At 54.3% G+C, this 18658-nt stretch overlaps 2 protein-coding genes across 4 annotated transcripts; both read left to right on the top strand.

Moving 5' to 3' along the window:
* Positions 1-114: 114 nt before the first annotated feature.
* SLC44A4 (solute carrier family 44 member 4) lies at positions 115-12337 on the top strand. Of its 2 annotated transcripts, none has more exons than XM_077161363.1 (21): positions 115-215; positions 1962-2010; positions 2497-2570; positions 2703-2781; positions 3501-3600; positions 3681-3806; positions 4014-4074; positions 5220-5301; positions 5391-5474; positions 5716-5951; positions 6042-6141; positions 6826-6921; positions 7184-7283; positions 10004-10257; positions 10351-10445; positions 10545-10648; positions 10746-10819; positions 11058-11128; positions 11210-11304; positions 11392-11476; positions 12101-12337. In XM_077161363.1, the coding sequence occupies exons 1-21, from the start codon at positions 182-184 to the stop codon at positions 12220-12222; spliced, it is 2121 nt and encodes a 706-aa protein (XP_077017478.1). In that variant the 5' UTR covers positions 115-181; the 3' UTR covers positions 12223-12337. The 2 variants fall into 2 exon arrangements, with proteins under 2 accessions (XP_077017478.1, XP_077017479.1); XM_077161364.1 differs by lacking the exon at positions 115-215 and adding an exon at positions 1082-1374.
* A 225-nt stretch (positions 12338-12562) lies between these two features.
* Positions 12563-16350, top strand: NEU1 (neuraminidase 1). 2 transcript variants are annotated; one of them, XM_077161362.1, is made up of 6 exons: positions 12563-12910; positions 13265-13457; positions 14138-14400; positions 14958-15140; positions 15259-15481; positions 15598-16350. In XM_077161362.1, the coding sequence occupies exons 1-6, from the start codon at positions 12743-12745 to the stop codon at positions 15822-15824; spliced, it is 1257 nt and encodes a 418-aa protein (XP_077017477.1). In that variant the 5' UTR covers positions 12563-12742; the 3' UTR covers positions 15825-16350. The 2 variants fall into 2 exon arrangements, with proteins under 2 accessions (XP_077017477.1, XP_077017476.1); XM_077161361.1 differs by having other exon boundaries at positions 13265-13472.
* The last annotated feature ends 2308 nt before the right edge of the window (positions 16351-18658 follow it).

Raw genomic sequence — 18658 nt, 5'->3', positions numbered from 1 at the left:
CTACGGGCCCAGAGCAAATGGCCCCTGAGCTGCGGTGCCAGGTGCTGGGCACAGCGTGGAGGAGGAACTAGAGTGTGTCGGGGACCACAGCGGGGGTGGGGCCCATGACGTGCGGGAGGGCGGGGCGGGCGCAGGTGAGCCGCCAGGTCTCCCGGGCTCCAATCACTCCGGAGGCTGAGACATGGGGGCGCAGCAGGACGGGGATGAGGCCTACGGTGAGGCTGGGGACAGAGGCCCAGGACCCCACGGACAGAGGGGAGGCCGCGACTGGGCCCACGGCAAGGAGGGAGTGGCGGCTTGGTCTGACTCCGGGGAGGAGTGTCCTGGGTCCCTGAAGGGAGGGTCCGGGACACAAAGCTGGGATGGAGGCTGGTAGAGAGTGTGTGTGTGTGTGGGGGGGGGGGGGTCCTGGGCAGCGGGGAGGGGCTCTCGGGTTGGGAATGTCATGTGCTACAGAGCCTGGCAGAGGTGAGGCTGGGGTCTGGGCCCCTGTGAGGACTAAGGACTGGGATCGGGAGGATGAGATTCAGGCTGGTCTCTGGATCCTTCAGGGTAAAAGGTACTGGAAATCTACCTGCTGGGTTTTATGAAAGGAGTGGAGGGCTAGGACCCTAAGCAGCAGAGGCTGGGGGGACCTGCACGCCTGAGGGGGTCTCCAAGTCGGGGCGAGGAGGGTTCCAGTGAGAAGTTCAGACTGAGGGTCTTTGTGGAGAGAGGGCTGAGGTCCTGCCTGGGGGTGGGTCTCTGAAAGGAGGGAGGAATGGGAACCTGTCTTGGGGATAGCTTGAAAAATTGAGGCATGGGTCTTCTGGGGTTCCCGAGAGAGGGAACAGGGAGGCTGTTTCCAGAATCTCTGCGGAATAAAGGCTGGGGCCCTCTCCCAGGAGTCCAGAGGAATACGGGCTGGGGGTCTGAGGGAGAGGGGACTGAAGACCTGCCTCTTGGGAGCAGTAAGGGGTCTGCGTGTAGAGGTCCTGAGGGGATTAAGAGTCTGGGGATCTTGTCTGGAGCAGGGGGGTGGAGGGGAGGCCTGAGGGAGGGGGTCTCCCCAGGGTGGGGCTTGCTGGGGGTTAGGGGAATGGGCAGTGAGGAGTCTCCAACAGACTTCCTGGAGTGGTCAATCATTGACCTCATGTCAAGGAGCTGCAGAGGGACAGAGTCCAGGGCACCTGGGAAAAGTGGACACCACCCCTTCCCAGCTTCTCAGCCAGCTCGGCACTGGACTGTGGACAAACTGCTCGGTGCCCACATGGGACCCTGGCGGCCGCGCCACCTCCTCCCTGTGTGTACTGAGGGAGGACCGGGAACAGGATGCTTCCACAATCTCAACAGCGGGCTCAGGTGTCACCCTGCCTACCTGCCCGGAGCCCAGAGGTAGACTGGGGACTGAGGCCCTTCCGGGCTGGGAGTCTTTTCCCTTCCCCGGGCTCTGCAAACATTAACTGCCTTTTGGCTTCAGTTTCTTTCTCCAAGAAAGGCCTCAGGCCAGAGGGTGGAGGGAGAGCCTGGGGCAAAGGACAGATTGGACCTTCCAGCGGGGCTGGAATCCAAGTGGTCCCAGGCAGGGGATGGGAAGGGGGAAGGATGAGGATGGGCTCGGGTGAGGCGCTCAGACGGCTGGACACAGACCTGGGAGGACACTGGGCCAGGGTTGGGAGCATGGGACAAAAAGCCATTTCCCGGGCCGTGGCCTGCAGGTGTGAGCCGGAAGCAGCCTGTACAGGCCCCCCTTCTCCCGCCAAGGCCGCTGGGGAGGAGCTCCCAGCCAGCTCCTGGCAGACCTTGCAGCACCTTTCCAGCTCCTCCATCCCCTCCTGCCAGGGCCAGCCCTGTCCCTGACCATCTCCCCAAACTCTCGGGTTTGGATCTTGCTTGGGCAAGGAGGATTCGGGAGGGGCAGGAAACGAGGAGAGAGACCCCCTCAGAACCTCATGCTCCACACTCTTTCCCCTGCCCCTCAGGGAAACCAGCCAAATATGACCCCTCCTTTAGAGGCCCCATCAAAAACAGGTGAGTTTGGGCCCTGGGCTGGAGGGAGGGAGGTGGGGGGTGTCTTGATTTTTGCTTTGTATTTGCTGAGCTTTGGGTAAGAAGTCTCTATATAAAGAAAAGGTAAGAAACTCTGCCCCAGGTGCCCTTGTGAGGATTGTTGTGTGTTGTGTCTGGGAAGGGACACATGGGGAGCCCTCAGGGTGCTGGTGACCTACTATTTCTTGGCCTGGAGGCTGGCCACACCGATGTGGGCACTTGGTGAAAATTCATCCAGCCGAGTGCTTACACGTTGTGCACATTTCTGTATTACACTTCAGAAGAAAGTTTACCGCCCCCCCCCCAAAAAAAAGCTTTCTTAAGAAACAAAACAAAATCTCCTGATCCCTGCTCTTCAACATCCCCCAACTCTCTAATCCATGATCCCTCCAGACCCCGGCCCACCTGGCCACCCACGCCCAGCCCCCCAAAGCTTCCCGGGACTCAGAACTTCCATTTTTCTCCCAGGGGCTGCACAGATGTCATCTGCTGTATCCTCTTCTTCCTCTTCATTTTGGGTTACATCGTGGTGGGGATCGTGGGTGAGTCTCCAGCTGCCCAGAGCTGCCGCAGGGGGTGGGAGTGGGGTGTCAGCAACCCCAGGAGGGGCTGCGTCATAGCTGCTCCCCCCAAGCCCCCAGCTTCCCATGGTGCATCTGTGTTTCTGTCCCCAGCCTGGGTGTACGGAGACCCCCGACAAGTCCTCTACCCCAGGAACTCTACCGGGGCCTACTGCGGAATGGGGACCAACAAGTGAGTGTGGCAGGCGGGGGAAGGAGGGCATCTAAGGAGGTGAAGGTGGGGATGGGCAGGGGACGCCTGCCCTCAGATTCCAGACCTGTTCATGCTCTTCCACACCCTTTCCCTGTGGAACCCCGTCCCCCACCCCGAATCCAACCACTCCAGTGCTCATTCAGGGCCCTCTGTTAACTGGACAGTTAGCTTCTGAGGAGCCCCCCAGGATTGGCAGGTGGTGTAGTTTAGTGTTAAGTGCATGGGTTTTAGAGTTCGGAGACTGGCATGTGAATCCCCATCTGGGCTGTGTTTGGTTGTACAACATTGGGCTTTTACCTGACCTCTTTGTGCCTTGATTTCCTCCTTTGAAACACAAAATGATTCTGGATATCAGTCCCTGTATACGGGAAAGGTACAATAGGTAATAAAAGCTCTGACTCTTAGATACTGTTACTATGTTGCAATTGGGGAGGAGCGTACTTTACACACCAGCTCTCTTTACCTCTTCGGGGTGAGTACTTTTGTAATGAGAGGTTAAGTGACTTGCCCAAGGTCATACAGCTGTAAAGGGTAATTGGGCTGAGTTCGTGCTCTTAACCATTTGTTTGCTGTTGTGCTGTGGAAATACCCTGGGAAATCAGGGGGACTGAGTTTACTGAGGCCAGGAGCTGGTAGGTCCATCCTGAGACCTCCAGGCCCAACCCGGCCCTGACGACACACTCCCTTTGCTCCTGCAGAGACAAGCCATACCTACTGTACTTTAACATCTTCAGCTGCATCCTCACCACCAACCTCATCACAGCCGCTCAGAACAACCTGCAATGCCCTACCCCCCAGGTCAGAGCCTGGGGCATTCCTCTGCCCCGGAACGTCCCCAGGGTTCAGGGGCCGGCCCCTTAGCATGCTCTCTGCCCCAGGTGTGTGTGTCCTCCTGCCCTGCAGACCCGTGGACCGTGGGGTCGGACCAGCTCTCGCAGACGGTGGGGGAGGTCTTCTACACGGCAAACAGGAACTTCTGTCTGCCGGGGGTGCCCTGGGATATGGTAAGCGTTACCCCCAACATCGCTGAGGAGGGACCACCAGGAGATGGGGGCGGGGGGAGACTTTGGGTCAACGATTGAGAGGCTGGCTCTCCTGCAGGGGTGGAGCAGGGGGGTAGAGGCTCCCTCTTGCTGCCGCCCCCACCTCTTTCATCTCTCATCTTGCTCTGTGTCTGTGTGGTGTCTGTCTGTCCTCTCCACCTCCCCCAGCCAGTGCTCAAAAGCCTGCAACAGGAGCTCTGCCCCAGTTATCTCCTCCCCTCCACTCCAGGTGAGGCTCACGCGTCCTTACCTCCCGGGCACCTCTAGTCCAATATTGTGATTTGTTCCAATGAGGAAACAAGGCCCCGAAAGGGTCAAGTCACACAGCTTGTCAGTGGCAACACTGGAATTTTTACCACCGGGTCCTCCCTTGCCACTCCCCTTTCTGCTGCGCGACCCTGCAGGCAGCTCGTCAGTGTTTGCTGGGCACCCACTCTGAGCCAGACACTGGGGAGAGGTGCAGGGAAGGTGGGGAGCCCCGGATGTTCACCAAGAACCTGCATGTGAGACATCCGTGGTGACTCTGCACACACCCGTGCACTCAGATACAAAGGCTGGAACACTGACCAGCCAGATGGTACAGAGAAATACGGCTGGATGGCAGGATTGTAGTGCCCTTTTTTTCCTGTATGCTCTTCTCTTCTTTCCAACAGCTGAAGTTATTTTTTTTAACAGGAGCTTTTTTTTTAATTGTAGCATGAGAAAGGGCATTTGGTTCTCAATATGAGTACAATAGGAAGTGCCCTAAATGTGCCCGAGTTAGAGAGATCTCAGTTTGGATTCCAGCACTTTCTAGCTGTGTGATCTTGGACCAGTTACTCAACCTCTCTGTGCCTAGTTTCTTCTCTTTAGAATGTAGATGAGCAAAGCAAGCCTGCCAGGCAAAGATGTTGTGAGGGTGGGTATAACGGCCTCTGTGGGCACATGGTAGGTGCCACGGGAGGTGGGGGTAGGCTGAGAAGACTTCCTGGGGAGGTGGGATGGAACTTTTGCTAAGCAGAGAGTAATGGGTGGGGTTTCTGCAGCAGGGAGAGCAGTCAGAGAGGGGCATAGCAAGAGCTCCTGTTGTGTGTTTGTGTACATGTGTGTGTGTCTGTGTGTGATGTAAAAGTCCGGGTCAGAGGGGTTGAGGAGCTGAACCAAGACAACAGTTGGGGCAGGGGAAGTAGAGGTCAGGGAGGGGACGAGTGAGAGACAATGAAGGAAGAGTGGCTTGGGCTGTGTGGGACAGGAGGCCCTGTTGAGAAGCTGAGATCATCACGCTCCCTCCCCCTTCTCCACCCCACTGAGGGCCCTATGGGCGGAGCAGGGGCCGCAGCTGTGAAGGCAGAGCCTGGGCCCTTGCATCCAGCAGCCCCCATTCTCTCCTGCCAGCTCTGGGGCGCTGTTTTCCATGGTCCAACAGTACTCCGCCCACACTCCCAGGCATCACCGGCAACATCTCCCAGGGGATCAGGTGGGCATCCGTGCTCCAAACCTCTCTGCCCCACACACTTTCCCTTCCTGCTCACCCACGCCCCATCTGACCCTGTATCTCCCCAACAGCGGTCTTCTTGACACCCTCAATGCTCGTGATATCAGTGTTAAGATCTTTGAAGATTTTGCCCATTCCTGGTATTGGATTCTTATGTGAGTCACCAGATTCCCCCACCCTGCTGTCCTTCTCCCCTCCCTGATCCTCTATCTCCTAACATGTCTGAAACAGAGACTTTGGGCAGGGTAAGAGGAGCTGGAGCTCAGAATGGACCCCAAGTCTAACAGGATTTGGATATTGGGAGTATGAGAAAAAGCTTTGGAGGGGGAGGGGTTCTGGAAGGAGAAAGACGTGGGGGACCAGGGAACCCCCTTAACTCCCGCACCCTGCCTGTAGTGCCCTCGGCGTGGCCCTGGTCCTGAGCCTGCTGTTTATCCTGCTCCTGCGCCTGGTGGCTGGGCCCCTAGTTCTCGTGCTGATCCTGGGGGTGCTGGGGGTGCTGGCGTATGGCATCTACCACTGCTGGAGAGAGTACCGGGTGCTGCGGGACAAGGGCGCCTCCATCACCCAGCTGGGCTTCACCACCAACCTCAGCGCCTACCAAAGCGTGCAGGAGACCTGGCTGGTGGCCAGTGAGTGTCCTGCCCAGCCCCCACCCGCCCCGCCCGCCCCGCCGAGGGCTGCCCAGGCCCGACCAGAGCCCCTGCCCCTGTCCCCCGCAGTGATCGTGCTGGCCGTGCTAGAAGGCATCCTGCTGCTGGCGCTCATCTTCCTGCGGCAGCGGATCCGCATCGCCATTGCCCTGCTGAAGGAGGCCAGCAAGTGAGGGCCTGTCCAGGAGGGAGAAGAGGCCGGGGGTGGGGAGGGTGGGTGCAGACTCAGGACAGGGGTGTTGGGGAGGGCCGGGAAAGCTCCAAGGAGAAGGGCAGAATCGCTAGCAGTGACTAGCACAGCTGTGTGGCTTCCCCACTCTGAGCTTCTGTTTATCCATCTGTAAAGTGGCAGCGGTAATGGTCCCTGACTTATAGGGTGGTCCTGGAGACTACATGAGTTGAATAATGTCTGTCGAGTGCCTAGAACAGTGCCTGGCACAGAGTAAGCACTCAGCAAGTGTTAGTGGTGGTGGCAAGGGCATGGCAGGAACCCAGGCAGAGAGAAGCAGCCAGCAACTCCCATCCAGGCCCCAGCAGATCTATTGGGAGACCACACCCGAGGGATCCTCTTCCCTCTCTCACCCCGAGGCTGCCCCGGGGGGCTTCTCTGTAACTCTGGTCTTCTAAGGAACCCTTGAGTCTGAGGTATTCAATTCAGTTCATTCAGTGAGCACCTACTGCATGCCCAGCCCTGCCCCAGGAGTTGGGGCTAGCAGATACAATAGACAAAATCACCACCCGGTTGCTCCCAGACAGAAGAGAGAGTGTGGGGCTGACTCCGGTGCAGATAGAGGTTGGCCCCATGAGAGGTTGGTGGGGGCCAGGCTGGAGATTAGCTCTCATCTCCCTGCAGGGCTGTGGGACATATGATGTCTACCATGTTCTACCCGCTCGTCACCTTTCTCCTCCTGCTCATCTGTGTTGCCTACTGGGCCATGACATCTCTGTATCCTTTGCCCACATTGCCATACCCTCCTGGGGTCCTTAGAGGGTGGGGACAGGGCCTTCGTGCAACTGGAAGAGGTGCCCCTTCCTCTGGGCAGATGCAACCCTGCACCCAGACAAAGCGAGGGAGTAAGCACAGGCTGAATTCCAGCTCGCTTTTTGCAGTGAGCAGCCTGCATAAGAACAGACTGACCCTGGGAAGGGGGGTCCGTGAGGAAGGACCTGCAGACCGTGTGACCAGGCTTTCCTTAGCTCCCCTCTGGGTACCTGGCCACGTCAGGACAACCCCAGTACGTCTGGTGGGTGCCCAACGCCAGCCTACCCAGCTGTGAGAAAGTGCCAGTGAGTGCAACGTGTGACCCCATGGTAAGGGATGGTGGGATGGGCGTGGAGGGGACCAGTGGGGCTGGGGGGGGGGGGTGTCTTAGAGGCCAAGTGGTTCCAAGCTGTCATTCTGCAGAGGAGCCTAAGGCCCTGAGAGGGTAAGGGGCTCTCTCAGGGTCACACAGTCAGCCCCTAGCAAAGCCCAATAGGGAGCCAGCCCACTGACACCTAATCTAGTAGCCCTGCTACTGAGCCACCCTTTGTGCAGGGAAGGAAACTGAGGCTGGGAGAGGAGGCAAGGTGTGTCCAGGGGCAGGGCCAGAGAAGAAGCTGGAGGCCAGAATTTACTCCACCCCTCCCTAGGACAATTTTAGCCCCCTTACTTTACCTTCTAAACCTCAGACCACTTCTCTGTAAAATGGAGATAATGTTAATACCTGTCTCACCAGATGGCTGAGATCATATGACATTGGGCACACAAAGCGCTTAGCACAATATCTGGTTCCTGATAAGAGCATGATAAAGTATGAATGGATTTTTAAGTCTCCCTCAGAACAGTCTTCAGTGCCCCCGGCTGCAGGCCTGTGGGGTCTCCCAGAGCGGGTCTGGGAGAGAAGGAGCTGCTTCTGGCAACCCCGCCCCTTGAGATGCCCAGGAATGGCCAGGAACACTGGTCTGTCGGGGACCTGCTGTCAGAGCCTTCATGTTGCCATCTCCTCTGTGCTGGGGCCGTGGGCCGGGCCAGCAGGCTCTAGCCTCCCTCTACCAGAAAGGAAAGGCCTCTTTCCGTAGGAAGCCCACCAGATGCCAGACCCGGGGGTGCAGAGCCCAGACGGACTTGGCTTTGACTTTCCCCTTGCTCAGGTTCAAGGGGCGCTGGAGACACAAGCCCACAATTGCACACAACGGGGAAAGTGGTGTAGCTATTTTTTTATGACGAAATTCCAACATTCTGTCAGTTTCAGCAATTATCAAGATATCCGGCACATTCGCTGGAAAGGATCATTTTTTGCTTGTGTGTTGGTAACTTTTTATTATGGAAATTTTCAAACACACGCAGAAGTAGAGATTAGAGCACTCCGGTGAATCCCTGAACTTCACCTGGATTCCACAACCCTGGCGTTTCTGCTGTCCTATCTCATCTATCTCCCCATCCACCACCTGAAAAAAAATGTTTTTCCTAGAGCTTTTTAAAACAAATTCTGGACATGGTGCTATTTCACCTGTAAATATGTCAGGGTGGATCTCAACAGATAAGGACTTTCTTTTTTTTCTAAGAATGAGTATGTGTTTAACATTTTTTGAAACTCATTAATTTATGAAAGAACTAGTCAGTTGCAATCAGTTCAAAGAATTCAGAGACCCACACTTGTGCTTACGTAGGCAGTAAAGGAGGCTGAAAAAAATTTACAGAAAGATGCAAAAGTAGTGGATCCATAGGGTGGTAACCAAGCACATTCCACCAGACACAATTCATTTACATTTCTTTTTTTTTATTATTCATTTATATTTCTGTGGACAAGAGGCACATGCAGTATGGTCAGGTTTTTAGGACTTAAGAGAGTTGTAAAATAGCTCAAGGACTATGGAAAACCCAGTTATGGATCCAGGAGATCCTTTATGCCTATTTTGGAATCTTTCACAATTTTCTCTGACACCTGTTTTTTGTTTTTTAAACACGCAAAACCAGAACTGTATACAGTTAAACAAGATTCCCTTACCCACAGATCCCCTTGTCTGTAGATGACTATTGCTAAAAACTAACAGATAAAGACTTTATATATATATTTTATTATTGCAAAATCTTCACACACATACAGTCCATACATAGGGTACAATCAGTGGCCCACAATATCATCACATAGTTGTGTACTCATCACCATGATCATTTTTAGAACATTTGCATCATGCCAAAAAATAGAAATAAAAAGGAAAAACTCATAACCCATACTCCTTATCCCTCCCTCTCAGGGACCACTAGTATTTCCATCTATCCAATTTCTTTTTTCCTATTATTTACTTATTTTTATTCATATTTTTTTACTCATCTATCCATAGCCTGGATAAAAGGAGCATCTGCAGATAAGGAGCTTAAAAAACATAACCACCAGGCCACTTTCACACCCAACAGAACTTAATTCCTTAATATCATTTAATATCCAGTCTGTTCCATTTTGCTGGAAGGTGTTTTGGTTGAACTGGAGGTTGCTCTGGGAGTCGTGGGGTCTCTGAAGGCTTCTGGGAAGGGACAGCTGAGTGAGTGTGAGGGAACCAGACATTTACCCACCTGCTTGGGGCACCCTACTTTTTTTATATATGCAGTATGGTGGGGGTCACATTTCCTTCCACCAAGTGACTATCCTGTTATTGCAGCAGCATTTGTTGACTTTTTTTTTTTTTTTTTGTAAGTGCACGGGCTGGGAATCGAACCTGGGTCTCCCCCATGGCAGGCGAGAATTCTACCAGTGAACCACCTTGCACCCCTGGGTCACTCTACCTTTAAGGCTCTGCCTGCACAGCCTGCCCAGGAGCTCTTGTGCCAGTCAGGAAGCTGAAGGAAGCTCATTACGTTCACACAAACTATTTGAATGCAATTTGAGCCTGGAGATGGGCCCTCCCCAAAGGAACACCCAACTCAGAAGCTACCACTTCCCTGCCTTGCTCAGAGGGGCAGAAGCTTGCCACAAATGGGCAGAGGCCACTGCTCTACACTGAGGTCTCTGAAGGCCGGGCCTGTGCTTACTCTGTCCACTCTCGCCTAGGCCCAGCCGGTGAATTCCTCGTGCCCGGGGCTGATGTGCATCTTCCAGGGCTATTTGTCCACAGGCCTGGTTCAACGCTCCCTCTTCAACCTGCAAATCTATGGAGTCCTGGGGCTCTTCTGGACTCTCAACTGGGTGCTGGCCTTGGGCCAGTGCGTCCTGGCTGGGGCCTTTGCCTCCTACTACTGGGCCTTCCACAAGCCCCAGGACATTCCCACCTTCCCCCTGAGCTCCGCCTTCATCCGTACACTTCAGTAAGCCCAGGGCAGGGGCCTGGGAATTGTGAATGTGGGGGTCCCAGGGGGCCCCTGAGCTGCCTCTGCCCACCTCACTCCCTCCCTCTGCAGCTACCACACTGGCTCGTTGGCCTTTGGGTCCCTCATCCTGACCCTTGTGCAGATGGCCCGGGTGATCTTGGAATACATTGACCACAAGCTGAGAGGTGAGTCTGGAGTTGAGGAAGGCCAGGTGTGCAGCCAGATCCTTAGGGAGGGGCTGTCAAAGAGAGGCATGCAGCCAAACACGAGTCCCATTCGCCCAGGAGCCCAGAACCCTATGGCCCGCTGCATCATGTGCTGCTTCAAGTGCTGCCTCTGGTGCCTGGAGAAATTTATCAAATTCCTGAATCGCAATGCTTACATCATGGTGAGTCCCCCACACCAGCAGCCCCTTGGCCCAGGGCCCCCACCCTGGCTTAGGCAAGCTGGCCTCAGGGAGCTCTGACCTGTCCACCCCCACCCAGATCGCCATCTACGGGAAGAATTTCTGCGTCTCAGCCAAGAACGCCTTCATGCTGCTCATGCGGAACATTGTCAGGTCAGGCTGTCCCCCCCACCCCCTCGCGGCCCCCTCCTCAGATCTCCTATCCTGGGGCAGCTTCGTGGGCCTGCAACAGTGCTTGGAAGGGCCCCGGGGCCGGGTTTAATGCTCTGCTGTCACATTTTGGAATGTGGGTAGTTTTCATTTTGCATGGGGGCCCCACAAATTATGTAGCCAGTGCTGCTCCCACACCTGCCAGGCCTCTCACCCCCATTCTCCCTCCATTCCCTTCCAGGGTGGTCGTCCTGGATAAGGTCACAGACCTCCTGCTGTTCTTTGGGAAGCTGTTGGTAGTTGGAGGCGTTGGTGAGGACGAGAGAGGGAGGGTTCTGCAGCAGAGGGCTGGGGTGCTGGGCAGCAGCACTGACCTCCAGACCTCTCCCGTAGGAGTTCTGTCCTTCTTCTTTTTCTCCGGCCGCATCCAGGGCCTGGGTAAGGACTTCGAGAACCCCCACCTCAACTATTACTGGCTGCCCATCATGGTGAGTGGCTCCTTCTCTGCCTCAGCCGCCTCCCTCCCCCCTGACTCCCCACCCCCCAGTTCTCCCAACGGGCCCTGTGCCTTCCAGACTTCCATCCTGGGAGCCTATGTCATCGCCAGCGGCTTCTTCAGCGTGTTTGGGATGTGTGTGGACACGCTTTTCCTCTGCTTCTGTGAGTGACCGTCCCCAACCACCTCCCCCCACCCCCAAGGTATGGGAGTGCTGAGGTTTTTGGAGGGGGGTTGATGCTTCTAGAAACAGCGGCTTCTTAAATTAAAGGGGTCAGAAGGAACCTCTTCTGATATCCTCAGACCATGGGTTTGGGGAAGATAAGAGAAAGTGAGAACCCCCCAGGCTGGTGCACTATCCCAGGAAGGAGCAATCTTCTAGAAAAACCAGGCTAGAAGTTAGCCACAGGAGAGACCTCCCAGCAGGTGCCTCTAATGCAAGGGAATCTTTCTTACCCGACTGTGCACATTTATTGAAAGCTTAGTATGTACCAGGCTCTGCCCAAGTGACTGACATGCATTTTTTCCCCACTAAACCTCTTCATCAGTCTATGAAAGAAGGTATCACTGACCCCACTTTACAGATGAGGAAACAGCTTACCTAACCTGCCCTGTTGGGTTACAAAACCTGTCCCCCCAAAAACGAAATAAAAATAAATAATCTATCCAGGATGGTGGTGCAGCCTGGACTCCAAGCCAGGCAAGGAGCCTCCCAGTCTCTGATTTTCCCAAGGGGTGGAGACGACCCCCCAAAGGGTCCGCTCTGACCCGTCTTTCTCGCGGCTCAGTGGAAGACCTGGAGCGGAACGACGGCTCCCTGGACCGTCCCTACTACATGCCCAAAGCCCTTCTGCAGATTCTGGGCAAGAAGAACGAGGCGCCGCCGGGGGACAAGAAGAGGAAGAAGTGAGAGACCGGGGCCCTGACTCAGGGCTGCACCCCTACTGTACAGCCGTTTAGCCCCACCCGTACTTCCAGATCGCGACTTTGTAGCTAAGAGATTTTATTAAAGATTGATATTTTGTTGTCTCAATATGTCTTTAAGTCCCAGACATTCACGAACTTACCTTCACGAACACACGCTGCCTATTTTTTTATCCCGCTTGGCTCTTTAAAACAGGCCCCGCCCCTGTGACGCGACTAGATGTCACGACCAATAAAAAAGCTCACGTGGAGAGCTGTCAGCCCCACCCCCATCTTCTCCGTAGCCAATCCGCTTCCTGTCTGGGTCACGTGCTCCTGGGCTTCGGGAAAGCCAATGGAAAGGGCTAGCTCTGGGAGCTGCGGGATCGGGTGGGAGGTGCGCAAGCAGGGGCTGGAGGCCCGGCAGAGGGCGAATTGGGCGGGTAACAAGTGAGCGTTTAAAGGGCCGGGGTCAGCTGACCGAGTCGAGCCCGGGGGGCCAGTGTCGTGGCCTCCGCGGGAGAGAGATGACCGTGGAGCGGCAGGGCCCGGCACTCGGGGGCAGACCCTGGGAGTCGCGATTGATGGGGTTCTGGGGAGGCTGTGGGGTTCAGGTATCTGCTGCGATCCTGCTGCTACTGCTGCTGCTGTCAAGGGCAGGATTTGGGGCCGGGGCAGAGAACGACTTCGATCTGGTGAGTCACCCCTCGCATTACCCCATTTCCAGCCCGCGCGGGTTATCAGTGTCAGGTGTCTCCGAGCTGCGGGCCTCCTCTCCAACCCTTCGCCCCCTCTCCGGGCCCTCCCGCGTCCTCCTCCCTTCCCAGCCTCCTCACTCGGATCTCTTCCCAGCTTTGGGCCCCCCGCCCTCCCTGGGGGATCCCTCTCCCTTCTGAACCCCTCCCCTGCTCCGAGCCCCCAGCTTTGCTCCAGACGCTCCTCCTGGTTCCCCTTCCTTAATCTGGAACCCCCAGCAGCTTTCCTCTCCCAGGGATTCTGAGTATGAGCTCTATCCATCCGTCCCGAAATCCGTCCTCCTCCTGCCCCAGGTGCAGCCCCTGGTGACCATGGAGCAGCTCCTGTGGGTGAGCGGGAGGCAGATCGGCTCCGTGGACACCTTCCGCATCCCGCTCATCAGCGTCACCCCTCGGGGCACTCTCCTTGCCTTCGCTGAGGCCCGGAAAACGTCGGCATCGGATAAGGGGGCCAAGTTCATCGCTCTGCGCAGGTCCACGGACCAGGGTATAAAGATGCCTGGTGGGCAAGAGCAGGTGCTAGGATGGATGAGGCGGGGAGCCTGGGGGCCCAAAGGCCCTGAGGGCAGGGGAACTTGGAGGGCTGGAGGCCTGGACAGGAGGGGTAGGGGGAATCTAAGAGAAAGTATTCAGGGCAGGAATCTGGAAGTTGGGATTACCAAGTAATTGAACATTCACTCAACATTTATTGAGAACCTACTATATATCAGGCTCTGTTTTAGGTTCTGTGAATTCAGTCATGAATAGAACAGACCAAACAACCCCCACCCGAACGGGGCTTCCATTCTATTGGGGGAAATGGATAATAAACATAATCAGTAAGTGAAATTACTTTGTGTGTCGGGAGGTGATAAATGCAATGGAGAAAAACAAAACAGGGTAAGAGGTATGGGGAGAGTGGACATTTGAGGGACTGTCATTTTAAATAGAGGAGGTAAGAGAGTCAGCCTTAGGGAGGAAGAGTGCCCCTGGCAGAAGGTGTGCCAGGGAGGGTGTTTGAGGAATAGGAAAGAACTGGATACAACCTGATCTGAGTGAGCCAGGGAAGCACAGAGGATAACATCAGAGAGGTGAGGAGGGGCAGGTCTTGTAGGCCGAGGCTCCTATAAGTAAGAAGCTGGAAATTGACCTCCTGCTCATCCAGGGTGTCTTCCGTTTTTACTGCAGGCAGCACATGGTCCCCTACAGCATTCATCGTAGATGACGGGGAGACCCCTGACGGGCTGAACCTGGGGGCAGTGGTGAACGATGCGGACACAGGTGTGGTGTTCCTTTTCTACTCCCTCTGTGCCCACAAGGCAGGCTGCCCGGTGGCCTCCACCATGTTGGTGTGGAGCAAGGATGACGGCATTTCCTGGAGCCCTCCCCGAAACCTCTCCCTGGATATTGGCACCGAGATGTTTGCGCCTGGACCGGGCTCTGGCATTCAGGTCTCTGTCCTGGGAGATGGGTGGAGGGGCTCCCTGAGGGACACCCCAGAATGGAGAAGATCCTTCCTAAGCAGAATAAGCTACGAAGTCACAATTTATGTCTTGGGTGGAATTCCACAAAGGGACAGGCTGGGAAGAGCACCAGCCAGCAGGAGGTGGAACTTTGCCACTGACTTCCCATTTGAGGGCCATTTATGGGGCTGCACCAGACCATGCAGGGCCTGTGAGCAGATTAGAAAAAGCCATCTCTTCCTTTGAGCAGACGCAAGCCTGTGCCCGGGTGCCCTGCTTGGTGAGCCAGCATGGGCTAGGTTTAAGTTACCGTGGAGCCCCCTCCTGTGGTGCACAGCTTGTCCAGCTGTCCTGAAGGAGCTTATCCTGAAAAGGAACTTCTTAGTTCTGGTAGTCTGTGTTGGTGGGTTCCTCCTGAGACCCTCAGTGAGCAGGAACAGGACTCGCAAGTGGGAGGTGGTGGGCACCTCCTGGCATGGCACCCCGTCCCCACCTCTCGAGCCCCCTTCGAGGCCTCCCTCTGACCCCAGCTCCCTGTCCCACAGAAACAGCGGGAGCCGCGGAAGGGCCGGCTCATCGTGTGCGGCCACGGGACGCTGGAGCGGGACGGGGTATTCTGCCTCCTCAGCGACGACCACGGCGCCTCCTGGCGCTATGGGAGTGGGGTCAGCGGCATTCCTTATGGCCAGCCTAAACTGGAGAACGATTTCAACCCCGACGAGTGCCAGGTCAGGGACCCAGAGGCCATTCCCCATCTGCTCTCCCTGCCGTTGCTCCTCTCGGGCACACGGGCATTTGCGCTGTCCCCTCCCCAGGTCCCCCTGAGGCTCCCTTCTCTCCCCTCAGCCCTACGAGCTCCCTGACGGTACCGTGGTCATTAACGCCCGGAACCAGAACAACTACCACTGCCACTGCCGAATTGTCCTCCGCAGCTTCGATGCCTGTGATACCCTGCGGCCCCGCGACGTGACCTTCGACCCTGAGCTCGTGGACCCCGTGGTCGCCGCAGGAGCTGTAGCCACCAGCAGTGGCATCATCTTCTTCTCCAACCCAGCCCATCCCGAGCTCCGTGAGCGCCTGTCGGGTGGGGGGAGGGGGTGGTCCTCAGGTGGCAGGGCCCCTGCGCCTTGAAACAGGAAGCCTGGGTGGAGACCTTCCTCTCCCTGACTCCGCTGCTCTCTCCAGGGGTGAACTTGACCCTCCGCTGGAGCTTCAGCAATGGCACCTCCTGGCAGAAAGAGACAATCCAGCTATGGCCAGGGCCCAGCGGCTACTCCTCCCTGGCAGCCTTGGAGGGCCGCGTGGGTGGGGAGGAGCAGGACCCCCAGCTCTACATCCTGTATGAGAAAGGCCGGAACCAGTGCATAGAGAGCATCTCCCTGGTCAAAGTCAGCATCTATGGGACGCTCTGAGCCGGCCCCTTGGGAGGGGTAGAAGGCCTGGACTCAACCTGCAGGACTCCGGATGGTGGAGAAATCTGCCCCGGGTGCAGTTTCACCTTTCTGTAGACTCTTTCCGTTTTGCAAAATGACTCCTCTCTGACAGGAAATCACTGTTTAGGACTAAAAGCCCGATTGACACACAGGAAGTCTCCCCCTCACCTGGGAGAGGGTCCTTCACATCCTCAGGTGTGGCCCTTCCACCCTCGCTGCCCTTCCGCCCCCCACCCCAGGACAGTGATTGGTCCTTTTGTGGGCGGGACCTAGGAGGGCTGCAGAATTGGATACATGTGAACTCAGGGACTCGGAAGGCCCAGCTTCCTCTTTGGGGGTGGGAGGATGTTGGCATCAGAGACGGTTGGTGAAAGTCCTGGCAGGGCAGGACATCTGGTTTCGGTTTAATGAACTAGGTGGCGCATCACCCCCCTTGACTGTTTATGGATCAAAATGTTTCTAACTTAAAAGTTTTTAATGAAGGAGAATGAACATTTGTAAAGTCTCTGTGCTTCTGTCAGTGTGTATCTTCATGTCTGTTTTTTTCTCGGGTGTCCTTGTGAGATTGGGGATGAGTTTGGGCATGAGAGCTGGTGTCCTTATTGCCTGTAAAAATCCGACCTCGGGGAATCACATCCTCCTTTCCTTTGATGTTCCTTTGTATGGCAGAAAAACAAGTTGATCTTCATGAGGGTACTGAGGAGCAAGGGGAGAAACCCCGCAAGATGTTTACAAACCTGCTGTTTTATGCTTCCGAGACTGGGTAGAATACTGTCCTCCATAAAACAGGGAGCCAGTTTTCAGCAGATTTGTAAAAAGCACATGACATGGCCCTCCCAGCTGCATTGCACAGGAAGTCAGTGCTTTCTATGGCAAATTACGTGAGAAAATAGCACCTCCAACCTAAGATAGATGCTTGGGCAAAGAACTGTGGGTGAGTGGGAGATTCACAGCCTTCCCCTATCTGGAAAGGAAATACAATGCCCAGGTAAATGTTAAAGACTGAGGGTTGAGGGCCACACTTGTTTGCAGTTAGGTTTGTTTTACTTTCAACAGCTTCTCTAAGAAATATTGGGGCAATTTATTCTGGATGGAAGAGGTGGATTAATCCTACTGTGTGTCAAATCATGGGGTAATCCCCTTATAGTTTTTTCCAGAATTTGTGGACTATAATGAAATACATAATTTTTAAAATTTATACACATTTTCAAAGACACTCAAACATAGAAAAAATAGTATAACAAACCCCATATAACCATCGTCCAGCTTCAGCAGTTACCAAGAGGTTGCCACATTTGCTTTTGTTCCTTTTTTCTTTTCATTTCCTTTGTGAAGTATTTTCAAGAGAATTTCAGACCTCATGATATTTCACCCTTACATTCTCACATATGTATCTCTCTTTTTTAAATGACCAGACCATTAATGCCACTATGCACCGAACAATTAACAATAACTCTGTGGTATCTTCTAATAACCAGTCGATATTCAGATGTCTCAAAAATATCTTATTGGCAGTTGATTTCTTAAAAATCAGAATAAAAAAAATCACAACAACAAAAAAAATCAGAATCCAAAGAAAGTATGCATCTCTTAAGCCCCCTTTAATCTATTGCAGTCCCTCCTCCCCACCTTTTTTTTTTGTTGTTGTTGTTTTTAATTACATGGGCAGGCACCAGGATTCAAACCCAGGTCCTCTAGGCATGGCAGGCAAGCATTCTTACCTGCTGAGCCACCGTGGCCCACCCACCGTTTTTTTTTTTAATGCCATTAATGCAGAAACACAATCTTTTGTCCTATGGGACATTTCACTCTAAATGGCTCTGTTTGCTTCCTCGGGGTGACATTTAACTTCTTCCTCCATTCCTTATGTTTCACCTCTGAAGGCCTGGTTGATTCAGCTCCCACTCAGAGGGGTGGGGAGAGGTGCCTTGGTAGGTTTTGTTGCTCCTACTGCGCGTCATTGGAACGGGCCTATTGGTTGTCTCTCGAGACTGAGTCTTGGGTTCAGATGGCTACAGTCTGACCCCATCAACCTTTCCACTGACAGTTTCATTCACAGATAAGTTTTGCCAGAATAAATTATTTCCTGAGGGTTTGCAAAATGGTGAGTTAAAAATTCTATTACTTCTTCCTCATTTTTTAGCTGGAATTCTTCTGTAAAGGAGAGCTTTCCCTCCTCGAGGCTATTCGGTTACCCTAAAACAGTTAGCAGAGGATAGGCAGGGTACATGCTTAATTTCCTTCTCTAATTTACAGTTCTCAGAATAAGGTGATGTAACTTGTTGCCTCCATCAGTAAACCACACTGTTACTACACAGGAGACACACTTAGAGGCAAAATCTCTGCGCCTGAAGGAGGGAAGATGAATGGGGAGAGAAACAGGTGACATGTTCCTGGGGTCTGCTTTTCTAATGCAGATCACTAAACAGATACAAAGCGACATCTGCTGTATGTCTAATACCACGAAAAGCCTTGCTGACAATTTTATTTACTGGAAAAGCAGAGAAAAAGGGAGAAGTATAACTAAGGACTGACCCTGAGCTACAGCTTGGAGAAGAATTAGCAGGAGCCTTGGTTTAAAGAGATGACCTTGAGTGACCCCCTTGCTGGGGTGGGGGTGGCAGCAGCCGCAGGGTCAGAGGGAGCTTGTTATAAACCAGATCCCTAAACCCACCCCAGACCTATAGTACCTCCAGGAATCAGGGTCCAGGAGTTTCCATTTAAAATAGCAACTGCAGGGGATTCTGAGGCTGGGGTCCCTCAACTATATTTAGAGAAACATTCTCCTAGACATTTAGCCTAAACTTAGGAAG

Source organism: Tamandua tetradactyla, chromosome 5 (assembly GCF_023851605.1).
Source record: "Tamandua tetradactyla isolate mTamTet1 chromosome 5, mTamTet1.pri, whole genome shotgun sequence".
Taxonomy (NCBI): domain Eukaryota; kingdom Metazoa; phylum Chordata; class Mammalia; order Pilosa; family Myrmecophagidae; genus Tamandua; species Tamandua tetradactyla.
Note: the sequence above shows the minus strand (reverse complement) of the source record. Positions and strands in the feature narration are given on the sequence as shown.